This window comes from Mustela putorius, unplaced genomic scaffold (assembly GCF_011764305.1).
Source record: "Mustela putorius furo isolate JIRA1106 unplaced genomic scaffold, ASM1176430v1.1 tig00003845_pilon_pilon_pilon, whole genome shotgun sequence".
Lineage (NCBI taxonomy): Eukaryota > Metazoa > Chordata > Mammalia > Carnivora > Mustelidae > Mustela > Mustela putorius.
The window spans coordinates 36302240-36316025 of record NW_025421998.1 but is presented as its reverse complement, the minus strand read 5'-3'; the positions used below and the strand labels follow the sequence as shown (position 1 = coordinate 36316025).

Genomic DNA, 13786 nt, shown 5'->3' with positions numbered 1-13786 from the left:
ATTAGTAGGAGACTAAATCAGGAGATTAAATCAGAAACAATTCATATCCGACTTTAGATGTATACTTAATGAGATTTCCCTTTCCAGTAAACATAATATTCAGAAAAAAGTCAGCCCAAACCCATAATTAATGGTAAATAAAAAGTAGTTTAATATATAACAAAAGCCATACATAAAAACCCCACAGCTAACATACTCAGTGTTGAAAAAAAACTGAAAGCATTTCCTCTAAGATCAGGGACAAGACAAAGATGCTATTCTTGCTACTTTATTCAACGCAGTATTGGATGTCCTAGCCACACCAATAAGACAAGAAGAAGGAAGAAGAAGCACCCATATTTATAAGGAAGAACTTAAATTGTCACTGGAAGATGACAGGATATTATACATAAAAAAGCTTAAAGATGCGACCAAAAATCTACTAGGAATAGTAAATGAATTCAGTAAAGTTGCAAGACACAAGATTAATACCTAGAAATCGGTAGCATTTCTGTAAACTAATACCAAAGTAGCAGAAAGACAAATTAAGAAATAATTTCAGGGGCACCTGGGTGGCTCAGTGGGTTAAAGCCTCTGCCTTCGGCTCAGGTCATGATCACAGGGTCCTGGGATTGACCCCCACATCAGGCTCTCTACTCAGCGGGGAGCCTGCTTCCCCCTCTCTCTCTGCCTGCCTCTGCCTACTTGTGATCTCTCTCTCTCTCTCTCTCTCTGTCAAATAAATAAATAAAATATTAACAAGAAAAAAAGAAAATAATTCCACTTAACTACTGTGCCAAAAAGAATAAAATACCTAGGAAGAAACTTAACCAAAAAGGTGTAAGACCTTTACTCTGAAAACTATGAAACAATAACAAAAGAAACTGCAGACAACACAAACAAATGGTAAGATATTCCATGTTTGTGGACTGGAAGAATTAATATTGTTAAAATGCCCATACTACCCAAAGCAGCCTACAGATTTAATGCAATCCCTATCAAAATACCGACAGCATTTTTTACCAAAGTAGAAGAAATAATTCTAAAATGTGTATGGAACCACAAAAAAGACCCCAAAAAGCCAAAGCAATCTTGAGAAAAAAACAACAGAACTGGAGGTATCAAAGTTCCAGATTTCAAGATACACTACATAGCTGTACTAATCTAAACAGTATGGTACTGGTGCAAAAACAGACACATAGATCAATGGAATAAAATAGAGAGCCCAGATATAAACCTACACTTCTATGGTATGATAAAGGAATATATAATGGAGAAAAGACAGTCTCTTCAATAAATGATGCTGGGAAAACTGGACAGCTACATGCAAAAGAATGAAACCGGACCACCTTCTTAAACCACACACAAAAACAAACTCAAAATAGGGGCAGCTAGTGGCTCAGTCAGTTAACCAATCAACTCTTGATTTTAGCTCAGGACATGATCTCCATGATCTCCTGATCTCTCCTGAGATCAGGCCGGGTATTGGGCTCTGCTCAGCACAGAGTCTGCTTGTCCCTCTCCCTCCATTTGCTTGCCCCCTCTCTCTCTCAAATAAATAACACCTTAAAAAAAAAAACAAAACTCAAAATGGATTAAAGAGCTAACTATGAGACCTGAAACTATAAAACTCCTAAAAGAAAGCATAATCAGTAATCTCTTGGACATAAGCCTTATTAGCATCTTTATAGATAGGTCTCCTCAGGCAAGGGAAACAAAAGCAAAAATAAGGTATCGGGACACAAGATTAATACATAGATTAATAAAAAACTTTACATGGTGAAAGAAACCATCAACAAAATGGAAAAGCAACCTACTGAATCGGAGAAGATATTTGCAAATACATGCTATTCTCTTCTAAAAATAGAAGAGGATACACTTTCAGATTTGCTTCACAACATTTTTGTTTAAAAAAAAATCATTTTAATTCTCATGTATTGTAAGCTTATGTAAAACTTTAAAGGGTTAATACCCAAAATATATAAAGAAATTATACAACTCAACACTGAATATCCCAAATAATCCAATTAAAACGGGCAGAGGATCTGAGTAGACATTTTTCCAAAGAAGACATATAGTTGGCCAACAGACACATGAAAAGATGCTCAATGTCACTAATCATTAAGGAAATGCAAATCAAAACCATAATGAGCTATCCTCTTATAACTGTCAGAGTGGCTAAAATCAAAAAGACAAGAAATAACAAGTGTTGAGGATGTGATAAAGGATTGTGCACTGTTGGTGAAAATGTAAATCAATGCAGCCACTGTGAAAAGCAGGATTGAGGCTCCTCAAAAAATTAAAAATAGTTATCATATGATCCAAAAGAGCAGTCCATAAAGAACAAAAAAGAGTTATCTTCAAAGAAATTACACTTTTATCTATGAAATAATAAATTTTAACAAATTAACAAATTTATCTGATAACAACAATTATGCTACTAAACTGCAAAAAAAAAGTTACAGAAGGTACGTTCAGCCAAGAAATACATAAGATGCCCTCAAAGAACAAAAGTCGTTGACTGAGATAAATTTTTTTCATTCTATACTAGATTTCAGCCCAATTACGTTACCTATTTAGTTATCCTTTTCCTAAAATTAATAGAAAAGGAAAGAAAACACAAATGAATGAAATAAAAATAGAGTATCTCAATAAGAAAGCAATTTCTTTAGGAAAGCATACATTTGCTAGGACACTAAAAGCAAAAATGTATTAAAGAAATCTATGCATATTTCCAATGGTGATATTCAAATTTAAAGATTTACAGTCAAATACAACTGTGAGCTAAATTAAAGAAATTAAAGAACAGATTTAGTCCAAAGAAAAACACAGAATTAACTCCATAAGAATGCAAATAAGTACATAAAATTCAAACACTGAATTTCTAAAACAGCTTAGACATGAAACTTTCTGTTGTTTTGTAAAAAAAAAATAATTAAAAAAACCCAAACCTGCCATATTCGTGTAAGTCCATGTTCTAATTTCTTTTTTATGTAGCCACGATCAAAATTAGTTTCTTCAGTACCCATATTACTCCCTTCTGAAAATAAAAGAGGATACACATTTCAGATTTGCTTCACAACACTGTTTCCAAAAAAAAAGAAAGAAATCATTTTAACTCTCATATATTGTAAGCCTATGTAAAATATAGAAAATATGTTCAATATTTATACAATCAAAACAATGTCAAAAATAGGTGTTCGGATTAAAAGCACTTGATAAGCTATATAAACTTAGACCATGAAATGTTAAGTATTTTAAACTTAAGATCACTCAGTACATATGCAATTGGAGCCCGGATTCCGAGTTGAATACTGGGATCCCAGAGATGGGGTTCTCAGTGACTTCTATACTGCCTACTGCTGGGGCATTACTGGACCCATTAACATAACTTTCAGTTAATATGCATGTTAACAAGAGTACAGACTGCAGAACTGCTCATGCAGTAAGGTAATGATGCACATGCTTTATATTTTTCATGATCCAGAATAGTCTTATCCATTCCAGACAAATAATCTAACAAAGTCCAATTCAACAGGTGAGAGCCATGACCGGCTTGAAAACAAATTTCTCCCTAAAAGCGACTAAAAATACATGTATATACATTTATATTAAACAGATTATGCCTTTTTGTGAATAAACTGTGTAGAACAACTGAGGATATTATTTCATCTTAGGCTAGCAGGGTGAGCACTGGTAACCAGCAAAAGGCCCCTGCCTAGGCCAGACCCCATATTCATGCCTACTGTACCTGTGACCCCTTCTACAGCTTAAGCCTTATTATCTGCATGGTCTGGCTATCAGGGACCCAGTACCTCAGGGAAGCGCACCTGGATGACAGCTTCAGAGTTTTCTTTTAGAATGGTAGAGTGTTAGGATACCAGTAGTATCACTACTGAACTACAGCAGAGGACATCTTGAGACCCTATCACCTTCATGAAGTTGTATGAAGAAAAAGGTTCAAATTACTGACTCCTGCAATTGTATTCCTTAATGTGAATATGAAAGGAACAATTTCAGGTGAACAAATGATTTTTTTTTTAGTTCAATATATTGTCAGATTTTAAGCTAATCAGAGTCCTGAATATTCTTAAGATACCCAGAATCAGGTCAAAGAATTATAGTGAAGAGCACTAAGTATATAGGGCTCAAACAGTATTTTAAGTTTGACTGTATACCCCAGTGAAAAATACATACATATACAAAAAAATTCCTGCAAACTATGAGCCTGCAGCAAAAAAACAAACTTCATTATGATGAATACGTATCATCCCCTAAACTCTTATATCTAAGGTGTATATTAATTTGTTCCGAACTTTCTCTCAGGTTTCTCCTTAAATAATGTACTAGCAAAGAGAAAAGAGGTGTTGCAATGTCTTAACAGTTTCCACACCTAGAAAAAAATAAAGGTTGCCAAAACAGGATAAACTTGTGAAGGTCTGGAGTCCCAGGAAGCCCAGCAATTCCCTAAGTAACCTGAGATTAAAAAAAAAAAAAAAAAGAAAGAAAGAAAAGAAAAGAAAAGTAAAGGCCTGTGGACATTTCATCATCATCATCATTATCTCTTGACCCATTTCCTTTGGTATCAGCAGAAACCAGTGTAAGCACTTTACATTACCCCTAAAATTGACAGCAAACTTTCAGGTAGATGCGTTACACCATCCTATGGAACTGTTTGTTTGCTTCGATTTTTTAACGTCCCACTTTAAAAAGGAAGCTGAGCCTAGAGAAGATACCCTTCTTTACATTCTCATCTTTGGAAAATGGGAGTCAAAATCTGAAGCCAAGTGTCTCTTGACTGCTCACAGAGGTAGCAGAGGGATGAGAGTACAGGAGTGGGGTAAAAACAGTCTGGCAGAAACCTTTTCTCTGCTTTCTCCTCTTTCCCCTTCTTTACATTCCCCCAGCAGTGTTTCTAAAAGGATGAAAATCCTTCTATAGAATTTTCTTCTTGCTATTTTCTGCTATTTCTTGCTATCTATATCTACTATCAATATTTATAAGCTTCTTATAAGTCAAGATAAACATTAAACTTACCTCTTTTATACTACCAGAATCCTACAGTATGAATTGTGTTCTTCCAGCCACCCAAACACAGAAATCAAGCACCTCAGAAATTACAAGTTACTAATTTGATTGACTAGCTACATTAAATTGCATGCAACACAAAAAACTTGTGCAGTGTAATTTATTTTTCCCATATTAAACAGAATGCTGATAAAAACATTTTTCACTTTTTAACATATTTTGAATACTTCATCTATTATTGTTCAAGGATAACCACTTAAGATACATAACTATACAAATGAAGTAATTTAAATATGTCTAGTTAATATTATTGTTCAGAGATTTGTTCTTTATGTAGCTGATTATACCATAATCATTTAAAGTTGTATTTTCCATTCCAAGATTACTATTTTAAAACCTTGTTTTTATGAAATTGTAAGTCCTGCTGTGTTTTCGTAGGAAGAAAAGTATAATTTAAAAAAAAAATTTTTTTAAAGATTTTATTTATTTATTTGAGAGAGAAAGAACATGAAGGGGAGGGAAGAGGCAGATGGAGAAGCAGACCCCCTGCTGAGCTGGAAGTCCAACATGGGGCTCAATCCTAGGACCCTGGAATCATGACCTGAGCCAAAGGCAGACGCTTAACTGACTGAGCTATCCAGGCACCCCAGGAAAGTATAATTATTAATTCTTAGACTCCAGATTTATGAGTACAACTTGAAAATTAGCAAACAGACTTTATATTAAACATTAGCATTACTTTTACAGCAAATTGGACAGACCAGTGTCTTACTTAGTTTGCAATTAATTTTCTTAAAAGCCCTTTGTTAAGAATTTAGTCCTAAAGCCATCATCACATATTCATGAAAACTGGTAGTATCTATCACTTAAGAAGACCTTTGGGCCAGTTAATCCCTGAAGGTAATGGAGCTTTTATAGAAGCTGAATGACTTTCTTCAGTGAATATTTAACCTATGGGTCACTCAAGTTCCTGAAATGGCTATCCCTTTTTTTTCTCCTTATTCCAGAAATATGGCATATTTATAGTTGTTTTTAAAATAAAATAATTTCCTACCAGAAGCAGAAGGAGTATCTTCACTGTCATGCTTTTCATGCCATTCCATAGTCCTGTAATAGCTGAGCATAACTTCCCACAGTGCTTTGCACAGGTCAGCAAGGCATGGAATATAGCTGTCTGGTGTAACATGCTGAAGAAAATGAGAAAAGTCACCTTTAAAAATTATCACAACTTGCAAAAAGGAAATCAATCTATTATGTCATTTATGTAAATTAAGTACCTTTGACAATCCCTAAATTCTAGAAATTACATGGATATTATAGATATTCCATATCTATTAATAACATTTAAAAATAATGTTTTACATAACATGGCCATGAAACAATATGTAGTCTCAAATCTCCCTAATGAAAATGAGTAGATTTTTTTTACCCTCTATTCTTTGTATAAACTACCAGCTTGTTACTCTGCCCTTTTTTTTCTATAGAGAGAGTGATACCTCCATTCCATTTTGCTCTTTCTATCATAATGGAGCATTTGGTTCATCATTTGAGATTTCATAACATTTCTTCCTTTTGTAATCAAACTAGCATAACCAATCATGCCGATAAAACACTGAAAGGCTAGTTAGACAGATATATATTAAGCCCTCCAAAGTAAACAGCTTGTAGAAATAAGCTACACAGCAAATGAGCACATATTGGTAGCAATCCTCTCTTTTTCAAAACATTTTTTCTCTCCATAATGATCTTGCCCTCCTCTAAGCGCCGTGCATATTAAAACATTCATCAAGGATTCCCTGGGGAATTCTACCAAACTCTCAAAGAAGAAATAACGCCTATTCTCCTGAAGCTGTTTCAAAAAATTGAAGCAGAAGGAAAACTTCCTGACTCTTTCTATGAAGCCCGCATTACTCTGATCCCCAAACCAGGCAAAGACCCTACCAAAAAGGAGAATTTCAGACCAATATCACTGATGAATATGGATGCTAAGATTCTCAACAAGATCCTAGCAAACAGGACCCAACAGCACATTAAAAAGATTATCCACCATGACCAGGTGGGATTCATCCCTGGGCTACAAGGATTGTTCAACATTCGCAAATCAATCAATGTGATAGGACAAACTAAAAAGAGAAGAGAGAAGAACCACATGGTCCTCTCAATGATGCAGAAAAAGCATTTGACAAAACCCAGCATCCGTTCCTGATTAAAACACTTCAAAGTATAGGGATAGAGGGAACATTCCTGAACTTCATCAAATCTATCTATGAAAGACCCACAGCAAATATCATCCTCCATGGGAAAAAGCCTGCAGCCTTCCCGTTGAGATCAGGAACACGACAAGGATGCCCACTTTTACCACTCTTGTTCAACACAGTATTAGAAGTCCTAGCAACAGCAATCAGACAACAAAGAGAAATAAAAGGTATCGAAATTGGCCATGAAGAAGTCAAACTCTCTCTCTTCGCAGATGACATGATTCTTCATATGGAAAACCCAAAAGACTCCACCCCCAAACTACTAGAACTCACACAACAATTCAGCAACGTGGCAGGATACAAAGTCAATGTACAGAAGTCAGTGGCTTTCTTATACACTAACAATGAAAATACAGAAAGGGAAATTAGAGAATTAATTCCATTTACTATAGCACCAAGAACCATAAGATACCTGGGAATAAACCTAACCAAAGAGGTAAAGGGTCTGTACTCGAGGAACTACAGAACACTCATGCAAGAAACTGAAGAAGACACAAAAGATGGAAGACCATTCCATGCTCTTGGATTGGAAGAATAAACATTGTTAAAATGTCTGTACTGCCTAGGGCAATCTATATTTTTAATGCCATTCCGATCAAAATTCCACCGGTATTTTTCAAAGAGCTGGAGCAAATAATCCAAAAATTTGTATGGAATCAGAAGAGACCCCGAATCACTAAGGATATGTTGAAAAACAAAAATAAAACTGGGGGCATCACGTTACCTGATTTCAAGCTTTACTACAAAGCTGTGATCACCAAACAGCAAGGTACTGGCATAAAAACAGACACATAGACCAGTGGAATAGAGTAGAGAGCCCAGATAGTAGAGAGCCCTCAACTCTATGGTCAAATAATCTTTGACAAAACAGGAAAAAATATACAGTGGAAAAAAGACGGTCTCTTCAATAAATGGTGCTGGGAAAATTGGGCATCTATATGTAGAAGAATGAAACTTGACCATTCTCTTACACCGTACACAAAGATAAACTCAAAATGGATAAAAGACCTCAACATGAGACAGGAATCCATCAGAATCCTAGAGGAGAATATAGGCAGTAATCTCTTTGATATCAGCCACAGAAACTTCTTTCATGATATGTCTCCAAAGGCAAAGGAAACAAAAGCGAAAATGAACTTTTGGGACCTCATCAAAATCAAAAGCTTCTGCACAGCAAAGGAAACAGTCAACAAAACAAAGAGGCAACCCACGGAATGGGAGAAGATATTTGCAAATGACACTACAGACAAAAGGTTGATATCCAGGATCTATAAAGAACTCCTCAAATGCAACACACACAAAATAGACAATAATATAAAAAAATGGGCAGAAGATATGAACAGATACTTCTACAGTGAAGACATACAAATGGCTATCAGACACATGAAAAAATGTTCATCATCCTAGCCATCAGAGAGATTCAAATTAAAACCACATTGAGATACCACCTTACACCAGTTAGAATGGCCAAAATCAACAAGACAGTAAACAACAGGTGTAGAAGAAGATGTGGAGAAAGGGGACCCTCTTCCACTGTTGGTGGGAATGCAAGATGGTGCAGCCACTTTGGAGAACAGTGTGGAGATTCCTCAAGAAATTAAAAATAGAGCTTCCCTATGACCCTGCAATTGCACTCCTGGGTATTTACCCCAAGGATGCAGATGTAGTGAAAAGAAGGGCCATCTGTACCCCAATGTTTATAGCAGCAATGGCCACGGTCGCCAAACTATGGAAAGAACCAAGATGCCCTTCAACAGACAAATGGATAAGGAAGATGTGGTCCATATACACTATGGAGTATTATGCCTCCATCAGAAAGGACAAATACCCAACTTTTGTAGCAACATGGACGGGACTGGAAGAGATTATGCTGAGTGAAATAAGTCAAGCAGAGAGAGTCAATTATCATATGGTTTCACTTATTTGTGGAGCATAACAAATAGCATGGAGGACATGGGGAGTTAGAGAGGAGAAGGGAGTTGAGGGAAATTGGAAGGAGAGATGAACCATGAGAGACTATGTACTCTGAAAAACAATCTGAGGGATTTGAAAGGGTGGGCGGTGGGAGGTTGGGGGAAACAGGTGGTGGGTATTGGAGAGGGCACGGATTGCATGGAGCACTGGATGTGGTGCAAAAACAATGAATACTGTTACGCTGAAAATAAATTTTAAAAATTAAAAAAAAATTCATCAAGCAATTAATAAAAACATAAAAACTTGTATGGCTCAGTTCACTTTTGTGCAAACATGTCAAATTTCTGAAATTCAACTAGGAAGTAGTGAAATAAAGGAGTTGTTAAGCTTTGAGCCAGACTACCTGTGTTGGGTTTATGCCAAGAATGGCAGTATGGTTCAATCCAACAAATCTATTAATATAACTCACCATATTAACAGTCTAACAAGAAAAACCAAATGATTATCCTAATAGATACTGGAATAAACCGTCTGACAAAATTCAACAGCTGTTCCTCATAATAACTCATAAAAAAAAACTAAAATGGATGGATATTTCTTTAAGATAAGGAAACTACAGCACACCTACTATGGTCCAGATCAGGAATAAGACAAGGCTGCTCACTATCCCCACCACTATTTAACAATGTTCTGAAAGTACTAGCCAATGCAATTAGACTGAAGAAAAGTGTAATAAGATGGGCTTCACAGGGACTAAGCCCCATTTCCTGTTTTCTGTAATTTTTCATTCCCTGACTCTGAGTGTCGCCTCATCCCTCTCCCTTTAAAACGTTCAGTCACCTCTGTACAAATGGAAGTTGAGCCTGGTTCACAGTGGATTCTTTGCCCTATTTCAACAGTATATTAGGGGTTGAAAATCTGTCCATAAAACTTTGATTTAGTATTTGGCTTTGTTTATCTTTGACACTCTATATATTCTGTTGTCAAAGCTGAGAGAAAGTACCATCATACATTGCTGGTGGGAATGAAAAATGATATAATCCTAAGGAAGGGAATTTGGCATTGTTTCACAAAACTACATCTATATGTTCCCTTTGACCCAGCAATCTTACTTCTAAGAATTTGTTTCAGGCATTGTTTGCCTGAAACAAGGCAAAAATATATATGCACAAGGTTATACATTGTGAAGGATTATTTGTAACTGCAAAATACTGGAATCTATCTAAATGTCCAACCAGGAGACTGGCTGAATAAACTACTGTCCATAAACCAAAAAAGTACTATACAACTATGAAAAATAATACATGCATATTTAAATGATACATGCATATTTAAATTTTTTTAACTAAAAAAAAGTTTCTCCTGGTAACTATCTTTTTGTTCTCTATAGTTAAGGTTCTGTTTTGGGGTTTGTCTCTTTTTTTTTTTTCCCTTTGTTCATCCATTCTTTTCTAATAGTCCACATAAATTTTTTTCTCTGACAGACAGATTTCACTTAGCATTATATTCTCTACCTCCATCAAAGAGGGGAGGTGGGTGAGCAGATGAGTGAAATAGGTGAAGGGGATTAAGAGTACATTTATCTTGGGGGCGCCTGGGTGGCTCAGTCAGTTAAGCATCCGACTCTTGGTTTCGGCTCAGGTCATGAGATTGAACCTGCTTAAGACTCTCTCTCCCTATCCCCCTCCCTCCTCCTGCTCTCAATAAATAAATAAATAAATAAATAAATAAAAGTACACTTATCTTAATGAGCACTAAGTATTGAATTGCTGAATCACTATATTGTACACCTGAAACTAATACCACCTTGTATGTTAATGATAATGGAATTAAAATTTTTAAAAAATTACCTTGATGATACACATATATGAGAAAGGGAAAAATTTTTAATTATATGTGTAACATATAAGTTATATACACAATACATATATAACATATGTATTTAAAATTATATATATATATATATAAGAAATAGAAAAAATTTAATGCATATATCTGATATCATGACAAAAATAAACAGAGGGAAAATAAACAAGAAAACACTGAAGTTAGTTACCTTTACCAGGTGGGGTTGGGGATGAAATGGAAGAATCATTAAGAGGAAGTGACACTTCTCTAAACTTACCACACTCGCTATAGGTACGTATCCACAGAAGAATTAGAATGACCATCCAGATGTACACATGGCTTGCAGAGATTAATATAAAATATTTCCCATACTTATGTCATAATTTTGGAGTAATTTTTTATGTTTACACTTCATGTTTACTTTTTAAATTACCACCTTTACAACCAACCAGTCTTGATTCCCTCTGCTCCCCCCTCCGCCTTGGTTTATTTTTATCTCATCATTATGTATCTTTTATAGCACATACATATAATAAAAACTTGATACTGATGCATGAGTTCAGGAAAAAGCTAAAAGCAGAGGGCAAAGAAAAGAAAAAAAAAATCACAAAAAAGTTCTGGGCTGCAACTCAGCAATCATTCACCTGAATAAAGGTATTCTTCTATAACTCAATTATTTTCACCTTCATAAAATCAACTTTACATAAATTTATATTTATATTATGCAAATAAATTTAATCTAACTATATCCCAACATTCCTTTGGGTAGATAAAAGGAAGACATTGTTAATCTTATTTCTTCCCAAAGAAAAATTCTGACTATACAAATAACTGTGTTATAGTTCACCAATTAATTTTTATTATACTTGTCACAGTTTAACAAACCAGAAAATTGAATCTTAGAACTACTACTACCTTCTACTTTCCACTCAGCCACTGTCTAGCTACATTATTTGCTTATTTATTCGAGGAAAGGACATTCTTTCCTATGTTACCTCTTGATGATTTGCTCAAATTTAATGGGTTTGGATGAGATACACGAAGATGTATATGTAAATTCTTTTCCAAAAAAAAGTTGAAATTATTGAAATCATAGCAAGCTTTTTCTCACCGAACGGATCCAAGTGTAAATTATTCACACATCTAGCTACACCACTATACATGCCTAGAAGTCTTCCAAAAGAATACAAATTATATTATCTTCACAAATATGTTCATGTCTACAAACATAAGACTATGATGTACTGAGCACCGGATAACAAGATGACTCTTGCCTAAATTTATATTCTAAGATAGAAACAAATGTAGAGATTCATTGTACTAAATATATACACAATACATAGTTTGAAGAAAGGGGACAAGGTTGAATAGATTTAAAAAATAATACTGTTTTCAAAACATTTAAGCCCAGATGTACTAATTGCTGCATGTGAAGACCATGCTGTCAATAAGTTTAAAAGTGTCATTTCATTTTAAAACTGGAATCCAAAAACCACTTCCCTCTGTACCATGCAACCAACTGGTATGGACTCTCAAAGCTACAAATGCTTCTCATGCTTTTAACACCTTATTACTAAAATCATTCACAACTAGTGTTCTCTCATCGATTCATAAAAATCACCTCTAAACTTCAAGTAGAGAGTCTTATCACATGGACACGGGTGAATCATAACTATAACAAAGGAAATTTTTTAAAAAAGACAAATAAGCCAATAATTGCATAAGTTATCAAAAAATAAAAGAACAAGCAGAGAATCTGAGTTTCTGAATTAACAGCCCATGAAACTTGCCTCAGGCATCTATCCTTCTTCATACCAGCAGGGCATAATAGAGAGAAGTCTAGAGAAAGAGTTGGAAGCCCTGGATCCAGGCAGCACTAGTTCCACAACTTAGCGGTCACATGCTCTTACACAATAAACCACTGGGAACCAAAGTTTCACCTTTCATAAAACAGAGTTAGAGATTCCTGGATCTGCCTACCTCATCATTAGTTTAATCCACCCACCAATTACTAAACACCTAATGCTTCATCTCAGTTCAAGTCCCCATTTAGGGATGATTTGTTTAGGATAAGACCAGAAATACTAAGGCAGGTGAGTGCCATGCTCTAATCAAATCCAGTACCATGTTCATGTCACTTATCAATAATAGCAATGAAAGTCTTAAATTGATCCATTTTGAAAATATTCTCAGTGAGACACCCCCAACGAACTAAAACAACATGTCTTTAAGTTCTGTTTTAATACCTAAGAATATACAGGAAATAGAAATTTAATGATCAAATATTTATCTGTGCTCTAGAGCTATTTTCCACTGTCATTTTTTAGCTAAAAACTAGTAGTGTCCATTTATTTAGCAAAAGTTGTGAGGTGAGTGGGAAAGAAAAAAAAGTATAGTATTTTAGAAATATCTCAAAAAACATGCAGAAAAGAATATTTTAAGTAATATAATTTTTTAAATATATAACCTCTATACAGATAACATCCATGTCTAGTAACTCTGAGGATTATAAAAAGTAACAAATATCCTAGGGGGCAGGATTTGGAGAATATTCACAAATCGGGATGTTATAATGTAAAAAGTCCAAAACAGCATTTCCACTCTGCTTCACTATTCAAATCAAAATAGGCTTCTTAATCAAATCTTAACACTTTCAAAAAACCCACAGATATGATATCCTATTTCTATGTTGGCAAAGAATAACACTTTGCACCCTCCACTTCTGCTGTTTAGCCACCTCAACCAACCTACCTGGTCAA

At 35.0% G+C, this 13786-nt stretch overlaps 1 protein-coding gene across 3 annotated transcripts in view; it reads right to left on the bottom strand.

Moving 5' to 3' along the window:
- The window catches only part of VPS50 (VPS50 subunit of EARP/GARPII complex), a 125818-nt gene that overhangs the window by 61576 nt on the left and 50456 nt on the right, over window positions 1-13786 (bottom strand). For all 3 annotated transcript variants that reach the window (XM_045062698.1, XM_004776425.3, XM_013047843.2), the window contains 2 exons: window positions 6062-6194; window positions 2931-3019 (listed from right to left, as the gene is read on the bottom strand). In XM_045062698.1, the coding sequence (XP_044918633.1) occupies window positions 2931-3019; window positions 6062-6194 (222 nt within the window). The remainder of the gene's footprint in view (window positions 1-2930; window positions 3020-6061; window positions 6195-13786) is intronic.